General features: G+C 51.6%; 2 protein-coding genes across 2 annotated transcripts in view; one reads left to right on the plus strand and one right to left on the minus strand.

The window, feature by feature from the left end:
* The window catches only part of KCNK5 (potassium two pore domain channel subfamily K member 5), a 40,169-nt gene extending 21,143 nt beyond the window's left edge, over positions 1 to 19,026 (minus strand). The window contains exon 1 of the mRNA XM_050787680.1: positions 18,435 to 19,026. Within this exon, the coding sequence (XP_050643637.1) occupies positions 18,435 to 18,620 (186 nt within the window). The 5' untranslated portion in view covers positions 18,621 to 19,026. The remainder of the gene's footprint in view (positions 1 to 18,434) is intronic.
* Positions 1 to 20,297, plus strand: part of DAAM2 (dishevelled associated activator of morphogenesis 2) — a 979,794-nt gene that overhangs the window by 295,105 nt on the left and 664,392 nt on the right. The window lies entirely within an intron of this gene.

The raw sequence follows: 20,297 nt of genomic DNA on the forward strand, positions 1-20,297 counted from the left end.
AATCTCATAGTTTAACAATAGACAGGCAGCAGTCAGGAAAGAGGTACATGACAGCAGAAGATGGCAGAGAAAGCAGCCAACAAATCAATAGCGAGACCAGGACAGTTCCAGGGGCTCACTCCATGCCCCTTTCAAGCCCAAGCAACGGTGAAGCAGGGCAAGAAGCCCAAACACAGATGGAAATGAGGCTCAAAAGACATGAATGAACAAGGAACCAGAGCAATCTCCCAGTCAGGTGTTCCACCCACTCTAAAAACAGTGCTCGGCCCTCCTCCCCCTCCCCTACTCCACCTTTCCTGGCCTGCAACCCCCACCATGGACCCTAAAAAAAACCTGGAAAACTCCTGAAAATTTTAGCCACCCCCTTCTTCCATTCTTTCTAGATTTGTGGTGAGAAGATACACACATAGTTTTCACCTTAAGAAGAGAAATACCTGCTTAGCTGGTAAAATCACCTGATCAGTGTACATTATGAACCATAAGGGCTGAGGGATAGTTGGTGCTTCCCTGCAGAGTAGGAGGCTGAGAGGCTGGGCTGGAGCAGGCCATTAGAAGGAATCTGGAGACTATAAGGAAACAAGTCAGAGATCAATGAAAAAGGATTCTTTCTACAGCCCGGTCTACCTCCTAGGGAGCCACTGCTGAACAATCTTGAGTCCACGAGGACTGACCTGGCAAGGCAATCACATGGCTTGCACAAACTACATGCTTTCTGTCAGCTGGTCCGGGGGGTGCGCTCACCTCGGCTGTGCTTACAAGTTTTCCAGTGGATAGGACCAGAGCAGGAATGAAAGCTGACGAGGCACAGAGGGAGGCCAGATGTGGCATTAGAAACCTCGGCTTCTGACCCAATACTCTAGCACTGCCCAGGAGAACTCTCACATGATGGAAATGCTCTGTATCTGCGCGGTCCCCTGTGGCTACTGAGCACTGGAAATGGAGCCAGTGACTGGAGAACTAAAATTGAATTTTATTAGTTTTAATTTTAAATTGGCCAGGCGCGGTGGCTCAAGCCTGTAATCCCAGCACTTTGGGAGGCCGAGACAGGCGGATCACGAGGTCAGGAGATCGAGACCATCCTGGCTAACACGGTGAAACCCCGTCTCTACTAAAAATACAAGAAAATTAGCCGGGCGAGGTGGTGGGCGCCTGTAGTCCCAGCTACTCCGGAGGCTGAGGCAGGAGAATGGCGTGAACCCGGGTGGGGTGGAGCTTGCAGTGAGCCGAGATCGCGCCACTGCACTCCAGCCTGGGGCACAGAGCAAGACTCCGTCTCAAAAAAAAAAAAAAAAAAAAAAATTTTTAAATTAAGCAGGCAGGCTGGGCGCGGTGGCTCACACCTATAATCCTAGCACTTTGGGAGGCCAACGTGGGTGGATCACATGAGGTCAGAAGTTCGAGACCAGCCTGACCAACATGGTGAAACCCCATCTCTACTAAAAATACAAAAATTAGCCGGGCATGGTGGCGAATGCCTATAGTCTCAGCTACTCTGGAGGCTGAGGCAGGAGAATCACTTGAACCCAGGAGATGGACGTTGTGGTGAGCTGAGATCATACCATTGCAGTCAAGCCTGGACAACGAGAGCAAAACTCTGTCTCAAAAAATAAAAGAAAAAATGTAATTAAGCAGGCAGGCTGGGCATGGTGGCTCAGGCCTGTAATCCCAGCACTTTGGGAGGCTGAGGTACGCAGATCACTTGAAGTCAGGAGTTCAAGACCAGCCTAGCCAACATGGTGAAACTCCGTCCCTACAAAACATACAAAAATTAGCCGGGTGTGGTGGTGCATGCCTGTAATCCCAGCTACTTAGGAGGCTTGAGGCAGGAGAATGGCTTGAACCCAGGAAGCGGAGGTAGCAGTGAGCCAAGATGGCAACACTGCACTCCAGCATGGGTGAGAGAGATTCTGTCTCAAAAATTAAATAAGTAAGCAGGCATAATGATTAGTAATATCAAGTCAAAAAGGTAAAATTGTATAGCGGCATGTGGGTAATGACTACCATACTAGTATCAAGATTGTATCAAGCACATCCTACCTGCAGCCTCCTTTGGCAGAGCCTGCCTCCCCGGGACCCTCAGGATGACCCATGCCATGAGCCACTGTCCATAGCACATTCCTGACTTTGGATTACACACAGTCCTGTGCTGTTTCAAGTCTTGCCTGTGCTTGTGTTTTCCGTTCATCTGAAGGACAGGGCAAGTCTTGGGCCCCCATGGGACTGGGTGGAGCTGAGAGCACACTAGGTCCAAGGCTGCACTCGTCCATGGGCCTCTGCAGGACTCCCCTCCCAGACCACACCACCTTTGTGTGGGACACGGATCAACACTGGGAACAGCCGGATAGGTGTTTCTGGCCCTGCCACACTCTCTTCTCGGTGACTCTCTGTCCTGGTATCCTATCTCCAACTTGGTCTGCAGACCAAAGGCTCACCTAGTTTCTCTTGTCCTTCTCCTCAAAGCATTCCACAGCACTGCTGTGCAGGAAGCTAGCAGTCTGCTATCTAAATTTAAAGACTCAAAAGACAAGAACGAACTAGGCTTGAAAGACATGAATGAACTAGGACCAGAGCATCTCCCAGTCAGGTGTTCACTACAGTCCCCAGGAACCAATCCAGGTTGGTATCCTTGGGGGGGGATTGGTTCCAAGACCCCCTGTGGACACCCCTATCTGCAGTGCTCAAGTCCCACAGTCAGTCCTTTGGAGCTCACAGATACGAAGGGTCAGCTATATGCTTTTAGTGATTATAGAAGTGATACTGGTTTTCAGAGTATGTTCTGCTAAAACCAGAGGTTTGTATACCTCATACATTAAAAATAACCAGTGTGGAAGTGGCTAATGGTACAAGCATATATTTTATCCCTTAAAAAATTGAGTTATTTGTTATAAAAGCAACACGAGCACATTATAGAAAATGTGAGAGGCAGAGAAAGAGAAAGTCATCAATAATCCTGTCTCCCCAGCTCAGCCCTGCCTGGCTTCTGTTTTTAAATTGAGTTTCTATGACTCAATACTAACGGAGAGAACCACACACTTTAACTTGCATCTCCCTGCTTTCCGCACCCCCTCATCTCGCTTTTGTATAACTTGAAGTCTGGTTCATGCCTCAGGCCCACTTTGAGAAACACCAAATGGAAGCACCAGGTCCCTATTCCAGCCTGTCAAAGGGTCTCCCATGCCACAGGCCAGAGCCCACCAATTCAGTAAGCACCGATTAAATTGTGTGCAGAGCAGTGGGGAAGAGGAGTGTAAGAGTATGTATACACCGGTGGGAAGCTGGCCTCAGGCAGCTTAGAGTCTAGGGAAAATTTTAAGATGTATACATAGGCCGGGTGTGGTGGCTCATGCCTATAATCCCAGTACTTTGGGAGGCTGAGGTGGGCAGATCACGAGGTCAGAAGTTCCAGACCAGTCTGGACAACATAGTGAAACCCTGTTTCTACTAAAAATACAAAAAAATTAGCCAGGTGTGGCGGTGTGCGCCTGTAATCCCAGCTCCTCGGGAGGCTGAGGCAGGAGAATCATGTGAACCCGGGAGGTGGAGGTTGCAGTGAGCTGAGATCGTACCACTGCACTCCAGCCTGGGTGACAGTGAGAGACTCTGTCTCAAAAAAAAAAAAGATGTGTACACAATAACCCCAACACTGGGTAGGTGGAGATAGAGGGTTTGACCACATGCAGCAGCTCTCAGTCTCAGAGCATTCCAAAAAGAGAGGCTGTGCCAAAACTCAGTTCTGTGAACTCTGAATTTCCAGTGTGGTTGGTGGTGACAGGAACTTTCTAGAACAGGACCCAAAAGTACCTGCCTCGGCTGTGGGAGCCTGCCCTGGGTTTAGACAGACATACTCCCAGAGCAATGCTGACACACGCTTTCACCAGGCAACCTGTTGACCTGTCTAAACAGAGCAGAGTGTGACCAGCTAGGAGGGCACTGCATGGATGATGGGCAGAGGGGTATGGTCAGCACAGCTAGGAGGGCACTGCACGGATGATGGGCAGAGGGGTATGGTTAGCACCCAGCACATCTGTTGGCTTGGGGGAGAATCTGGCCCGGCAGGACACCCACTGCAGGGGCTAGTGACAGTTTTCCAGATTGTTTCCCAGGAGGTGGGCCCAGCTGAAGGGCAGAGGGGGGCTCCGTCGGTGCTGTCTCTGGGTTTGGGGGCTGTTGGGAGAGAGGCCAAAGGAGAGAGAGAAACACGGCTTCATGGTTCAGGACATTCATTAATAATTACCCTCATGCTTGGTGCTAGGTTTTGGATCCAATCAGGTACAAACCAAGGGCTTGCAGGGAGGGAGGGAGGGGAGAGAAGGGTGGAGACCAGGCAACAGCCCCCGTGCAATGTCCTCTGACCCGGGGCAGAGGAGCCTAGAGGGTAATGGAGCTAGAAAGGAGGTAACCCCTAGGCCAGGGTCAGGGGAGCCACCTAAACAGCCCAAGCCTAGAGGAACTTTTCTACCTTGAAGCACACAGGCCCTCACAATATGCCCCACCCCAACTCAATCCATAATATGCATTGCATGGTGACCCGCTCCCACCACAGTATGGCCCCACCAACCTCAAAGGCAGAAATGATGTCCAGTAATTCATTCCCACAACCTTAATCCAGCACTGGGCATACAGCTGGCACTTACTAAGTGTTTTTGGCCTTATTGAACACGTGCTCAGCTCAGAGAGGTGCAGTGACCTGGACTAAACACACAGCAAATCAGCAGAGCTGGCCCAGGACTCAGCTGTCTTCTAGTCCCCCAACTGTGGGTGAGTGCAACTCTCTGGGCCATGCATTTGGGTGGATTGCAGGGCTGAGGCTAGAGTCTGGGAGATGGGGGAGGTGGGGTGTTGAAAAGCTGTTAATCAGGACACCCTCCCTTTTCCTGCTAGGCCGGGGGGTGCTGACAAGACACTACTGCCTCGGCTCGCCCCGCTTCGCCCACTCAGCACTTATCCCCTTGGCGAGAGGCAGCCCTTCCACTCGCTGCTCTGAAGGGGGCAGGGATGCTGAGAAGAGAAGGGCACCCTTCCAAAGCTAACACTGTCAGGATGCATTCCACTGCCCGGGAGGTGAGAATTTTATTTGAACAGGAGTGATAGGGAAGGTAGGGGATGGACGTCTTTCTCCTCCAGAGAGTCTGTATAGGTGCCTACCTCCATCCTGCACCGGGGGCATGAGAGGAGCAGGAACCTTGCATTAGACACAAAGGGTACCCAAGCCAAAGTAAACATCCATAAAGGGCCCCGCCCTGAGGTCCTTGGCATGCTACAGAATAACCTGTTCCAAACCATGTGGGCAAGAATAAAGCGATACCCTCCCAAGGTGCAGACCAGAGTCCAGCTAGAGGTTAACCCTAGGGAAACAAAGCGGGTGGATGTGACACAGCACGGGTTTAGCTGACTGGGAGGTCAGACAGAAACACAGCGAAGAGGCAATTAGATCTCCACTACCTGATTCTTCCTTGGGGGTTTTAGTCTCAGGGTCCCCTGACCACAGACCTGTCAAGCAGCAGGGGTTAGAAGCACTCAACAAAAGTCAGGGGCCTATTAGGGCTGTCAGGATAGGTGTGGGGGAGGAGCTGGGGATTGAGTTAACAGTCCCACCTCTGAGCTGTGGCACCCACTTATGTAGCCAGAATGTCAAACAAAACTATATATGGGGCTGGGCGTGGTGCCTCGCGCCTGTAATCCCAGCACCTTGGGAGGTCAAGGCGGCCAGATCACCTGAGGTCAGGAGTTGGAGACCGGCCTGGCCAACATGGCGAAACTGTGTCTCCACTAAAAATACAAAAAAAATTTGCCAGACGTGGTGGTGCGCACCTGTAATCCCAGCTACTCAGGAGGCTGAGCCTGGAGAATCACTTGAACCTGGGAGGTGGAAGTTGCAGTGAGCTGAGATCGTACCACTGCACCCCAGCCTAGGTGACAGAGTGAGACTCCACCTCAAAACAAAATGCAACAAAAAAACTATATATGGTCGATGTGGTCAGGAAACAGCAGTACTTTGGGGTCAGAACCCAGAAGACTGAACAGTGCAGAGCTGGGGAGCAAAGGGGCCAGCTAACACATGCACGGGGCACTTCCTGGGTGCTGACAGTGAGGTGTGTGTGGAAAACCCAGTCTCAAGGAGTAGCTTGTAGCCTAGCAAGATTCGAAAGACTGGCAGCAATTTAGGACATGACAGCCTCTACGCAAAGCTCTGGCTCTGGACTCAGAGGGCATGGGTTCAAGCCACTAACTAGCTCTGTGACCTCGACTAAGTTACCCTCTGCCTCAGTTGCCTTGCAAAATTAGGTTCCCCACAGTGCCTGTCACTTAGCGTTGTTGGGAAATCGAGACAATGTAGTCCATGGCAGCTCCCATTATGGCTGACATGCAGGACTGGTGTGACTCTCCTTGCTACCACCTCCCAAAGTCCTTTCTGTCATCAGTGGATACGAACGTCGAGTTCTTTGTAAAAGTTGAAACTCACTGCCAGGTGCGGTGGCTCACGCCTGTAATCCCAGCACTTTGGGAGGCCAAGGTACGCAGATCACCTGAGGTTGGGAGTTCGAGACCAGCCTGACCAACATGGAGAAACCCTGTCTCTACTAAAAATACAAAATTAGCTGGGTGTGGTGGCGCATGCCTGTAATCCCAGCTACTTCTCGGGAGGCTGAGGCGGGAGAATCGCTTAAACCCGGGAGGCGGAGATTGCAGTGAGCCTACCATTGTACTCTAGCCTGGGCAACAAGAGCAAAACTCCATTTCAAAAAACAAACAAACAAACAAACAAAAACACTATTCGCGTGCGGGGTGTAGAATGAATCTCCTCCGTTAGGAGCTGGCCCCTGGAGTTTCCTGTCTGTAGTGTGGCTGACTGGGATCAACGGCAGGGGGCCAGAAAGAGGCGGGAACACACAAGCTGGAGAGTCCAAATCACTCAGGGCCACAGCCAGGGCTTTGGTTTAGTCTAAGAACTAAAGAGGAGATGCTGGAGGGTCTTCTGAGTCTTGAGATCACGATCTCACTATCAGGATCCCTGACTGCTGGGGCAATGATCTGATGGGAACCCTACTAGGAGATGTGGCAATCACCTTTCTTTGGGGCACAGCTTCCAAGAAGCCTTCCCTAATTGCCCCACTTAGCTCTAATTGCTCCTTTATTGTACTTCCCCCACCCCTGGTGAGCAGAGTAACCTAGGGCAAGTTACATAATCTCCCAAGGTCTGGGCCTTGACTCAGGAGGCTGGAGGCCAGTTAAATAACCACTAAGCTCCCTCGGCCTCACATTTTATGACTTGCTGCCACGAGTGGTGCCCAGAGCATGAGCCACCCCCTGCCAACCTCCAAGACAGGCTGGAGAAACCAACCAACAGCTCCTTAGGTGCAGACGCAGGAGGAGCAAAGTCCAGGGCTGGAGAGACTCCCTGGGGAGCACGCAGGCATCAGATCCTTTCTGCCTGAGGCCCTGGCTGGCCCAGAAAAACATCCTCCTTTCCCAGCCTGGGGTTCAACACAATTTCAACTTTTGCCTCTTATCTGGGAAACTAGTGGGAGGGGAAGCTGGTGCTCAAGATCACAGGAAGGGGCGTGTTGGAGCAGGTTAGGAAATCAGGTAGGCCAGTTTAGTGTAAGTAGAAGTAGTCTGCACCCCAAAATACCATCAAGAGCTTTTTCAACTTAAAGGCCTTTTTTTTTTTGAGACAGAGTCTAGCTCTGTCACCCAGGCTAGAGTGCAGTGGCATAATTTCGGCTCACTGCCACCTCCGCCTCCTAGGTTCAAGCGATTCTCCTGCCTCAGTCTCCTGAGTAGCTGGGAGTTCAGGTGCCCACCACCACGTCCAGCTAATTTTTGTATTTTTAGTAGAGACAGGGTTTCACTGTGTTGGCCAGGCTGGTCTTGAACTCCTGACCTCCTGATCCACCCCACTTAGGCCTCCCAAAGCGCTGGGATTACAAGCGTGAGCCACTGTGCCCAGCCTAAAGGCCGTTTTAAAAGGGATTAGAAATAAAGTAAGAATGGCCCAGGGACAAAAGGCCTGGATCTGGGTAGGCTGTGCTGTTAGAGTAATCTGAACTTGGTTCTAGAGATTGTTCTGCCCCCAGCTAATCCTCACCAGGCCTTGGTGTCCCCATCCAGCAAAGGGGATGGCATCCATTTGGCTGCCAGACCTCCCAGAGTCAGGCCCACAAAGTCATAGAAGGTCTCAGAAGAATGGGTCCACAGAGAACCGTGGTAAGGGCAGGTTGGGGTGCACATGAGCACAGTCTGTGTAGCTGCAGGCGTCTTAGAGGACTGGGTGGTGTACCTGGTGCTGCTGGCAACACCCTGCAAATACTTTTCTCCTTCCCCCTGGAGTGGTGCAGGCTCCAGTCATGCCAAAGGTGCCCCCAGCTAGGGAGCTGCCCTTCTCCACAGCAAACACTGTGGGCCTCCCCGCCAACTCCGCTTCTCAGAAGCCTCTGAAGATCAAAGAAGTCTCCACAAGGACGGGGCCAGGAGGCGTTTTTCTCCCACCCCAGCTCATCCACTTGCCCTCCTGGTTTCCACAGAGAGGCAGGGACCAGGGCTCATTCTCTTGGAGCAGTCCTTCAACAGGTCTGGGCACACAGTATGTGCTTAGTAAAAGATCTGCTGAATGAGCAACTGGATGGTTTGCTCTGTCTCAAGTTCCTTGAAAGCAAAAACCACGGCTCCCCTCCAGCACCAAGGGCAGACCTGCTCAACATGCTCTTGCTGACCTCTGCTGCCTGGGCCTTATTTCACAGGGGAAAGGAATTTGGGAAAAGTTGATGGAACAAGGGATAGGGGTAGGGGAAGAAGAAGAGGGGGGTCCTGGTGATAAACAGACTCAGGCAGGGAGAGCAGTTTATTCTGTAAAGTCCCTCCATCAAAGGGGAGAGGATAATAATAAGCTGGTCTTGAAGGCTGCCTCCAGCTGGAAGCTGCACTGAGTGAGTCTTACAGGCATTTCCTCTTGCAAGGTGGGTGTAATTAGTTCCATTTTCAGATGATGCAATGGGCTCAAGGCCTCACAATTTGTAAAGGCAGAGAGGTGGTATTAAATCCCAGGTGTGACTTGAATGCTGGTCCTTAACCAGGTTCCACTCCAGCCTGGGCAACAGAGTGAGACTCTGTTTCAAAAAATAATAATAATAAAAATAAAATAATGGCACCCCTACTCCTTCCACGACTTAGAGCCTGTGAGACCAAGGACCAGAGTCCGGGTCTGGGGCACCTGGCTTCATTCACTCTGCTGTGACCTTGCAAGAGGCTTGGCTACACTGACTAGACTTCCAACCAAAAGGGACACACAGCTTTTGGCATCCCCCTGAGCTGAGCACAGTGCCGGACAGACGGACACAACAAACGGAGCAGGACTGAAATCCACACACTCACTGAGCATCCTGAGAGCCAGGCCTGGCAACACAGGCCCAGGGCTGGGAAGACATGGCCACTGCCCACGAAGGTTGCAAACGGTCTAGCTGGACCTAACAAGCACTCTAAGCCTTTTTGAATGAATGGATGAGTCCAGAGAGGGAAAATCTGGCCAGGGGCACACAGCATAAACCAGTTTACAGGTAAAAGTAGAACCCAGGTTAGAATCAGTTTTTTCCTACACAGTAGTTCAGATGCGGGTTCCTTATCCCTAGCCCCAAGCACGGAAGCACTTGGACAAATGGAAGGGGGCTCTGCTGTGTCCTCCCCACCCAATGTGGCCAACAAGGCCCCTAGCAGCCCTATAGGACTGGAGACTACACCACTGAGCGAAGCAGGTCCTGCTACCAGCTGCCCTGCACAGCTTCTCTCCCAGACTCAGGGGGCCAGCATCCCCGCTCACAGGAGGGGCCCAGCGAAGCAGCTGCAGCCAGATTACAGTGGGGCACGGGAGGTGACAACAGTCATAAGTACACATCCCTGCCTAAATATTTCAGCAGGAAACCCAAATATTTAGATGGAGGAGAGGAAAAAGAATGCACATTTCAAAGCCAATCGAAGATGAGAGGGGAGGCGGGTAGTGTCTGCCCCGAGTGAGGGCCCAGCTCTGATCCCAGACCCTGGGTAACCATCAGCCAGGGAGAACACCCGTGAGACCATCTGGTCCCAGGAATTCTCCAGAAAAGTTTTAACCAAGGCCTGGGACAAGCCAGGACTGAGCAGAGCCCTGCTAGAACAGAGAAAGAAGGAAACCATCCCTATTTTTAGGTGTTGACCATCAACAGTTTTAGGTGGTTAATTTGCAGGAAATAGAAAACAGTGGGTGACTGACTCCACTAGGAGAAACTTGATGGGTTTTATCATCTTCCCTTGTCCCCATCCCCAGATTAGGAGCTCACTGCATGGTGGGTCCTGCAGGGTGGTGTCAGGGACAGAGTACACAGAGGAACTGGGTACAGGAACAGCAGCTAATACGTAGCCGGTCACCTGTTACCTGTGCCAAACATGTTAACATGTTAACATAGATTCTATGGGCATGAGGGACATACTGTACTATTATCCCATTTCGCAGATGAGATGACTTGCTCAATGAGGTCACACAGCTCAGTATCCTGAACTCTTAGCGCCATGCACCCTGAGACTCTGAGGACATCACATATGCCCTGTACTTTCTTGCCTCTATGCTTTGCTCCCTGCTTTTCCCCCCTTCAAGGTAGCCTCACACAGAAGAGAATAGTTCATAGTGTGAGCTCTGGGTTCAAAACCTCGTCCTTCCACTTCCTAGCTACGCAGCCTCAGACAAGTTATTCAACCTCTATGGTCCATTCTGTTGCTTCTACTGCGAGGTCGAGCTGATCATGGCACCTACTGCAGAGGGTGGCTGCCATGATACAATGAGATGATGCACATCGGTGGCTCCCACAGCCTGGGGCCATGTAAGTGCTTGTAACTATTGGTTGCCCAAGCCTGTCGCTCCCAGCCCCTGGCTCCACCTCCACTTATGGACAAGATCGAAGGCTCGGAGTCAACAAGGGGGATTGAATCTCAGTCCTCTACCCAGCAGTGTAGACCTAGGCAAGTCACCTGGCCTCTGGTTTCCTGTCCAATGGGAATAGCAATACCTAGCCCACAGAACTGGTTCAAGGAGACACCTGGTAGGCACTCCACAGAATGCTCACAGGGCTACTGCCCATGCCACTCACCCTTCAAGCCTGCCTTCTTCTAAGTGCAGGAGTAAAAATTCATCGCTTGCCCTGGTGCACACCTGGAGTCCCCAGGTGCACTTACCAACATCAGTCTGATAACAGCTCCTTACTATTCTTCCTCCAGGTTAGGGGTCCCCTGAGGGCAGGGGCTGTGTTTTGTTTGGAGCCAGGTCTTCCACAGGCCAAGGAGTTTGGCTACAGGCCTCAGAAAACAGAAAATGAATCCCCCCAGCCCCTTCAACCTTTGCCCATCTCTCCAGCCTCTTCCATCTACAACCCACCACTGAGCACTCCGGACTGTTATTTCCTCTCATTTTACCACTGCAGCCCAATTATCTTTCCTCAGCTGCACCGAGCTCCAGAGGGTTAAAGACTCTCCAATATCTGAGGCTTCACCAAGCGCAGAAAGGATAGCCAGTAGGCAGGGCCCCTTCTGTGTTTCCAACTCCACTGCATCCAGGTCTCTGAGGTCCAGAGATTGGGATAACGGCTCACCGGAAACCTAGAGGCCTTAGGCAGCTGAACAGAGCTACAGCTGGAGCACACCACCGCCACTTCTACATAAAGGGACAGCGAAGATGCAATCTGGGAAGGTCACCAAACGGGAGAGGGAATGTCTTTGGCTGGGCCAGGGACCCAGACCTGGACCTCCCAGTGGGGCTCAAACTAGAGTGTGAAGGTCAGTGGGTTTTTCTGGGGGCTGCAGGCTCTACGGGCTTTCTGGGAAAACCCACACTACATCACATCAGCAGGAGAGAGGAAGGAGGGGGTGTCCTTATCAGAACACCCACAGAGTGAAGGCATCAGCCCACAGAAAAGTCGTTAGAGTAGAATGTTCCACTTCTTTTATGCTGTAAATGGCTGTGGAGGAAACTTTCTGAAATGTTGTTCCCTCCCCTACTCTAAAAATGCAAAACTTTGATGGAGTTCAAATTCCTTGGCAACACAGAAGAGCTTAGTCATGTGACTCTCACCTCCCTGGCCTGTGGCTACAGCCTGGTGGGTCCATCCTGCAGAACACCTCCCCAAGGGCTACGGGCAAGAGACAGCCACCATCCCCATCCCGTTTCCAGTTCTTTAGAAGTTTGGTTGATACACACCCAGAAGCAGGATCACTGCATCACTCAGTAGTTTTATTTTTAATTGAGGAAACTCCATACTATTTTTCACAGTGGTTGTACCACTGTGCAAAGCAAAAGAAAGACTACATGTTGACTCCACTTAGGAGACATCTAAAGTAGTTAAGTTCACAGAAACAGAAAGTAGAATGGTGGTTACCAGGGGCTGGGTAGAGAGGGGGAAGAAGAATTGTTGTTGAAGGGGGTATAATTTCAGTGTTGCAAAATGAAAAAGTTCTGGAGATCTGTTTCATAACTGTAAATTTACTTAATACTGCTGAGCTGGGCTTTTAACCGTGGCTAACATGGTAAATTATATGTTTCTGTGTTTTTTGCATTTAAAAAATTCAGTTGACATTCTCTCTATTCTAGGAAGATCTTCCTGATTCTTTGTAATACCAATGAGATGCCCACGACACCTGTGCAGACACTGCTCCATGGCAGCATAGGAATATCTGGGCGTAGCAGAAATGGCAGCTAACACTTAGCATTTACGACGTGCCACAGACTATTCTAAGCAGACTATGGTGTGGCTTCAGAGGCCACTCCGACAACCATCAGGCATACTGCTTGGATGGTGATTCCTTCAGCAACACCACCAAGGCCCTGCAGTGGCAGCTGGAGAAAGATCCCTAACGAGGGCAGCACATCCTGTCTCCATGTACAGCCATCCTTGGGAAGAACGGAACAGGCAAGGGTTCTTCTGCATTATTCCAGAGGTCCCTGGGGACTCAACGAAATTTCAAAGATATTTGCTTCCATCTTCTCCAATCCCTAAAAGGAATATTGGAAGGAGGCAAACCTATTTCGTGTGCTTTCCTATGGTCTCCTACCTCACTTCTCTGTACCACCCCAGTTCTGGCCAACTGGTTCTTGCAGCACCATGCAAATACAGCATCCCAATTTGGACAAAGACTGTCTTGGAGGCTCCACTCAGGGGTCTGGCTCCTCTGCTCCCCAAAACTTTGCACTTCTCTCCCTCTTCCCACCACCACCAACCACACACACAGTTCAGAGGCTGAGCCCAATCTGCTAGCAAACAGCCAAGTTCAAGATGAAAGCCTTTGGCCCGAGGTCAGGGCCAGTCAAGCACAACATCCAAAACCGGGGGATTGTGTTTCTTTTAAACGCCAGACTATAAATAGGGCAAAACCCCAGGAAAATATTTAAAAGCAACAATCATCACCTCCTTTGCATCCCCCACCCCCACTGGAAACTTTCAACACTTGCTAATTTCTGCCCTCCATAATTCTCTATTACTGTGCCATCTGTAATCATCCTAAGGGTTCTAGTGAAACTCTCAAAGCAATTTAATAAACATTCACTTTCACTGTTAAAAAACTCTGACCAGAGCAGTTAACTAAGGCAGACTAAGGCTTTTTTTTTTTGGCTGTCCTCAACTTTCGAGTGGAACATAAATAAGAAACAAGCCATTAGGAAGGGACCTCTTCAATTTCCTCTCAAAAAACCAGCTTATCCACTTTCCACTTCTGCAGTTCTAGCCAGTAAGAACTCACGCTCGGACCCAAGGATGTGGAGGCCTCCAAGATCCTCTCTAACCAAAAGAGCTATTGTGTTCCCTTTACTTACAAAGGCAGTGAAGTGGACCAGTGCATTTTACAATTTCCAACAAGGCTTGAGACAAAGAGGGTGTTCATAGTAACCCTCAGCTTTCCAAAAAATTCAGCGTACCCCATTCTAAATATTTCGGTCACATGTAATTTTGTCATATATTCCATGTTTTTATTTTTCAAATCTGGGGAGCAGGATTGGTGTTAAAAGAGTGTCAGAACCTCAAAATTGGAACTAGCCTTACTACTTTGGACTGGAGTGTGTATAGACCAGTCCAAAGGGTTCAGAAAATCAAAGGAGGCACACGTGGAAAACCTTAGAACACAAGAAAGCACTTTGGAGCTTAGGAAGGAAGGAGGCCAGTAGGATCCAAGAGGCTTCCAGGAACAGGTCAGCTATATGAGCAGTCAAGCAAAACCTGGACTTTGGTCTGGGATGCTAGACAGAGGGCAGGACCTAGGGCAACCCTACTCCACCCCCAGGAGACAAGGGACTCTCTAGAGCCACAGCAAGAAGCCCGCAGTCTGCCTTCCCCAGGCTAGGAGAAAGGGCCAGTCTCCGTCTTCTGTCAGGAGTCTCTTCTCCCTTCCTTTCCCAGTTAGGTTTTTTTTTTTTCTTTCTTTCTTCCTTTTTTGAGACAAGGTCTTGCTCTGTCGCCCAGGCTGGAGTGCAGTGGTGCAATCCAGGCTAACTGCAGCTTTGACCTCCCAGGTTCCTAGCTGCTCTTTCTAATCCAAGACCCCACTCTGGCTTGAGATCATCTCCTGAGAGCCCTCCCTAACCCCTCAGGCTGGACCAGCCCCTCGGTAAGTGACCTCCTGAAAACCTCTGCCGTAGCCCACACCCACAGTCTTGTTCCCAGTGGGTTTGTGTATCCTTTTGTCCAGCAGCTCCAAACCCAGCCTAATTCTTTGTATTCTGAGAGTCTTGCCCAGTGTTTGGCACATGGTGGATGCTTAATAAATGCTTGCTAATTTCCATGTACTTTGAAACATGAAACTTAGATTTGAAACCTGACTCTGCTCTATGTGATCCCAGACAAGTTACATCACCTTTTCCCCTAATTTTCCTCATTTATGGGGTGGTCTTCAAGATTAAATTAAAATAAGAATGTATATAAAACGCTTATTCAAAGTGGTCTGGCGCATGGTGGCTCTCAAATCCTTCCTGTTTCTGATCACTGCCCACCAGAGGCAGAAGGCTGAGAAGGGCTGTCACTCCTCCCCTTCAATCCCACCCCCACTGTTTTTCGGTGGGGTGGGGGTTGGGGGCTTCTGAAATGAGAAGTGCAGAGGGGTGGACTGATACATTACTTCAGTAACAGAGGCCGGGTCAGCCAGGCAACAACACAGGAGACGCCTGTATGCCATTCCCTGTGCTAGGGGAAATAGAAAATAGAATTTTCCAGCAGATCAGCGTCCAGCTGAACCAATTTCCTAAGCTCAGTCACAGAGCAACAATCTTCACAGGCCCAAGAGGGAGGTGCAAGCTCCTGGGGCAGACTGCCTGGTCATTCCCCCTCCCCGTCCCGCCCCACGGGCTGTGCCTCCTGTGGTGTCCCTGTGGCCACTCTATCTTCTCTGGGCTTCAGCTTGCTTACTTGAATACATACTGTAAAGAGTACCTGAAATAAGGCAGGTAGGTAAAGCTGCCTTCCTCAATAAATGCTAGGGTCAGGAGACCTGTTCACTTTTTATAGGCATCTTGCCTAATGTTTCTACTTTATTGGAGCCTCACCAAACACTCATTTTGCAGATGAGGAAAGGAAGGCAAAGTTAAGTTACATGGCTTGATGGGTAAATGGCCGAGCCAGATAGCAAAACCAGCCTGTGCCCTCTCTCATAAAATGAGGATAACAGCACCCACAATGCCCAACACAGAGTAGGTTTGCTGTAAATGTTAACTTCCCTTGTGAGAGTTTCTGCAATTTAGGAAGAGGTTTGGAGAATGAGTCACCAAAGATCTTGCTTGAGAGCAGGGGTTCGAGATGGTTCTGAAGGCAGGAAAGAGGATGATCACGTGGTCCCAGGCTGGCGGGTCACTGAACACTTGAAAGTCAGTCTGCACCTCACTTCAACCACAGCGGAGGGAAGGAAGTACCTGACATTCGGCGGGTATTTCTAAAGAAAGGTGACTTAACTCCCTTTCTCACACATTTGAAAAAGCACACACAACTTCCAGGGTAAGAGAAACCCCAACCCAGACTGCACCCCATCTCTTCCAACAATCTTTGTCCTACCCCAGGAATTCCTAGCTAGGGGCTCCTTCATGATTCCAAGGTGACTCAGAACCAGCTAAAACACAGAGCCTCAGGTGGAAAATGCCCAAGCAGCCAGATGGGAAAGAAGATTTTTGAGTTTTCCTTTTTCCTCAAACCAATATCCTGAGGCCTGAGGCAGTACCCCAAGTCACAAGAAAGCAGAGCAAGGCAGATTTCTGCAGATTAAAACTGATGCCAGCAAATGCTTCCACTTGTCCATTTTCATTTCTTGGGTTTTTCCTATGATGGGAGGGGACTCACCCAGTTGGGGTTGGTTTGGGAGTTTTTTTGGCCGGGGTTGAGGACAGGGCTGTCCTTGTTCAAGAACTAATCTATAATCATCTCCAAAGCAGACTGGCTTGATGCTGAAATCCTTTTTCTAAAAATTACCTGCCCATTACTTTTTTTTGGGGGGTGGGAGGTAAATGTTGACAGATTTAACAGGATCGCTAAATAAGAGGCATTTTGTTTGTTCAAATACCTTAAGAAGCCGTCTAGCCTCCAAAGCTATGACCACCAGCTGCACCCGGCTGCCTAACCAACCCCTGGACCCACCCCACCACCACCCGCCCCCCGCCTTTCCCTTCTCCTTGTGTTTTGAAGTTTATTTTCCCACATTTAGCCTTGAATTCTTTCCTTCCTTCCCCTGCAGTGCTGGAGCAACAGCTTAGAGGGAAACACTTCGAGGGCAGCTCCAGGCTTTATCATCCTTGCCTGCCCTCTTCCCCCTCCAAACAAAGCCCTGTAACAAACTAAACAAAAACTTGTTCTCTAGAGGAATTGTTTCCTCAAGGGAAATCATAAAGTGACCCCCTCCCCATAACACCCCCCCCAGGGTAGATACCCATCAGAAGGAAGCCGTGTAGACTCTTCATGCCAGGACTCCTGCCGCTAGGAGGTAAACCAACCAACCACCTGCTTTAGCTTATCCTCCCCACCATCACCTCCCAACTGCCTCTACCCGGGAAACTGCTACAGGGCAAGAGACTCTCCACTAAAACCCAACACTAAGCCTACTGGACTAAACCTCCCCTTCCACGGGACCCCTCAGAGGACAAGTCTCCCCACACACCGCTGCCAGCAAACACCTATATGCTCATCTGTATGATGCCCATCGATCTGGGGACAAGGTTTTGATGTTTTCCAAATGCTTCCAACCTAAAAGTGCACGGCAGAAATAAGGAATGAGGAGGATGGGCTCATTCCTATTTCTCACACGGGGAAACAGAGGCTGGAAAATGAGCGACAATTAGATAGGCATAAAGTATTGGGGTGCTGCTGTAGACTAAACGTTGCTCATCAGACCTCCTTTCTGGCATCTTTCACCCTGAGAGCAATAGAACACCTTGGACAATCTACCCCACTCCCCACCTGCTGCAATCTAGAACTTTCACCCAGGTCCTGGTCATTCCAACCGGGGGAGCAGGCCAAGAAGGGTTGGTGGATGAAGCTGAGCCCTCAAGAAACTGGTGTAGAGGGCCTCAGTCCCCAAATTGGCCCCAAAGTCTCAGCCAGGATAGGCAGCCCTTTTATCCTAAGTGAAGTCAATGTCACCCATTGGGCTGTGCACCAGAAGATAAGCGGTTCCCAATGCCAGCACGGAGGGAAGTCCCCCATCCACCCCAATTCCGCACACTCTCTCCGACCCACTCGCAAAGGGACTACCCGGGTATTATTCGTTTGTGCAACCTGCTACTTTCACAAAGTTTTACTCCAAGCCCTTGAAGGATGTCTCCGCGAGATAAGCCTTCCCGGAAGCCTGAGCGCGTCCCCAGCATTCCAGGCACCACCCCTCATCCCGCGGGTTCGGGCCCCACAGAGCCCCCAGCTCCTCTCCAGAACCCTGCTGGGGGCGGGAAGATTTTGCCCAGGCTCGGGCTGGGGGACCCTCCCGCCGCTCTGCCGGGTTCACGTTTCTTAAGAAAAGCCTAGCAGGCTTGGCACTGGCCCTGGAGCGGGGAGGTGGAGACACGAGGGGATGGCACCAGGCTTGGCTCCCAGACTCCGGGAGCGTCTCCAGGGAAAGATAAACGCTTTTATCCGCCCCACAGCCTCTTTCCAAGGAGGGAGGTACCGTCACACCCACACTGAAACACTATGGAGCCCAGTTCACCCGGGAATCAACTCCAATTTATCTCCGGCCAAACTAAGTTCCAAAGAGTCTCCGCGCTTGGGGGACCCCCGTGTCCCTCGGGTGAACGACGGATCCTCGAAGCCTGATCCATGATGAGACATGCTCTCTCATCACCCCCTGGACCTTCCACAGGGACTGAGGGTCACCCAAAGCTGTGAAGGGGTCTTCCTTTCAGCGCCCCCTAAAGTTCAAGCCAGCTTCAGATGTATATGGGGGTACAGGCGGCGACTGACCTCTAGGATCTTGTCCAGGCCCTCCTGACCCAGGCACGGGAACTCTTTGAGCAGATGCAGCTTCTGTGTGTAGTAGTTTTTCTTGGCCTCCTTCCAGTGCGGCTCCTCCAGCACTTCGAAGATCGCCGCCCCGATGGCCAGGTAGAAGATGATGGCCGACGTAAGCAGAGGGCCCCGGTCCACCATGGCTCCCGAGCAGCCGCCTCCTAGAGAAAGCCTCTCCTAGCCCCAGCTGCTCCCAGTCCGCCCGCCCTCCAGCCTCTGAAAACAGCTGTTTGAATTTGGAGCTCCGCATGCGCAGTGCCCGGTACTCCCCCCAGCAAGCACCGCTCCCCGGACAAAGTTTCTCGGCCAACGGAGCGCGGGGAGCTGCGTGGGGCCCCACTCACGAGGCCCGGGGTGGGCGAAAACCAGGGGGGCTGAAGAGGCGCCCTGGACCGCGGATGCGTAAGGAGCGGGAGGAACACCAGACGGGACTCTGGGAAGACACGTGGACCGCTTCTCCACGCGCCGCTCCTCCGCGCTCCACTAGCTGTATGAGCCGCTCCCGCCTCCGCGCGCCTCTTTAACCAGCGCCCGGCGCGCTCTGCCCCGCTCCGGCTCCGGGCTCCGACCGGGGAGGAGCCCAGGCAGGCCCCGCCCCTTCCCCGCGCCAGCAGCCAGGCGAGCGCAGGAGCGAGCGCGAGGTGAGCGCTGGAAGAGGCTCCGCGCTCCCGGCGCTCCCGGGGTCAGCCGCCAGGGGAGGCTGCGCCGCCCGCCCAGACCTGCACGCCCCGCGGTGCCCGAGGGGTTGCGGTCTCGTGTTTGTTATTAGAGCTGGCGTGTTAACTAAAATGATTGTGACTGAGGTCAAGAGTTTATTGCTTTCGTTATTTTTATTGTAATTCTATTTTCGTTTACTGATGTTTCTTCCAAAAAAGTCTCATGCTCAGTCTCTCCGTGTCTCTCTTCCACACACTTTCCTATAAGCCTGAGGAAGGGGGTTAGAACGGGGCTGAAGAAGTTGTAGGGAGTCAGAGGACATCAGGAACTAATCCAGCCACCCACTCGTGATTCCTCCGTCTCACCCCGTTCTCACCTACCCAGGTGAGAACCTTGCATCTGGAAGGAGCAGGCAGCTCAATTCGTGGCACCCCTGTGCGTCCCCCCAATACACAGTAACTCTACGGGAAACACTTGACCTCCCTCCCCTCCCCTCCCCTCCCCTCCCCTCCCCTCCCCTCCCCTCCCCTCCCCTCCCCTCCCCTCCCCTCCCCTCCCCTCCCCTCCCCTCCCCTCCCCTCCCCCCCCCCCTCCCCCCCCCCCCCCTCCCCTCCCCCCTCCCCCCCCCCCCCCCCTCCCCTCCCCTCCCCCCCCCCCCCCCCCCCCTCCCCTTTATTTTTCTTTCTCCTTTATTTTTCTTTCCTTTTCTTTCAGACGGAGTCTTGCTCTGTCACCAGGCCGGAGTGCAATGGCACGATCTCAGCTCACTGCAACCTCCACCTGCTGGGTTCAAGCAATTCTCCTGCCTCAGCCTCTCAAGAAGCTGGGACTACAGGTTCGCGCCATCACGCCCAGCTAATTTTTGTATTTTTAGTAGAGACGGGGTTTCACCATGTTGGCCAGGCTGATCTCAATTTCTGACCTCAGGTGATCCGCCCGCCTCAGCCTCCCAAAGTGCTGGGATTACAGGCGTGAGCCACCACACCCGGCCCATTTTCATACATATGCTGCAGCTGATTTAAAATTCCATCCCCCCCCTCCTCCTTATCTCCCTCTTTGGCTTTATGTTTTTCCTAGCACTAAATTCCCTCTGCTATATTATTTAACTATTTATTGTTTACTCTGTACTGTGCTCCCTCCCCACCACCCACACACACACAC

This window comes from Macaca thibetana, chromosome 4 (genome assembly GCF_024542745.1).
Source record: "Macaca thibetana thibetana isolate TM-01 chromosome 4, ASM2454274v1, whole genome shotgun sequence".
NCBI classification, from domain to species: Eukaryota; Metazoa; Chordata; class Mammalia; order Primates; family Cercopithecidae; genus Macaca; species Macaca thibetana.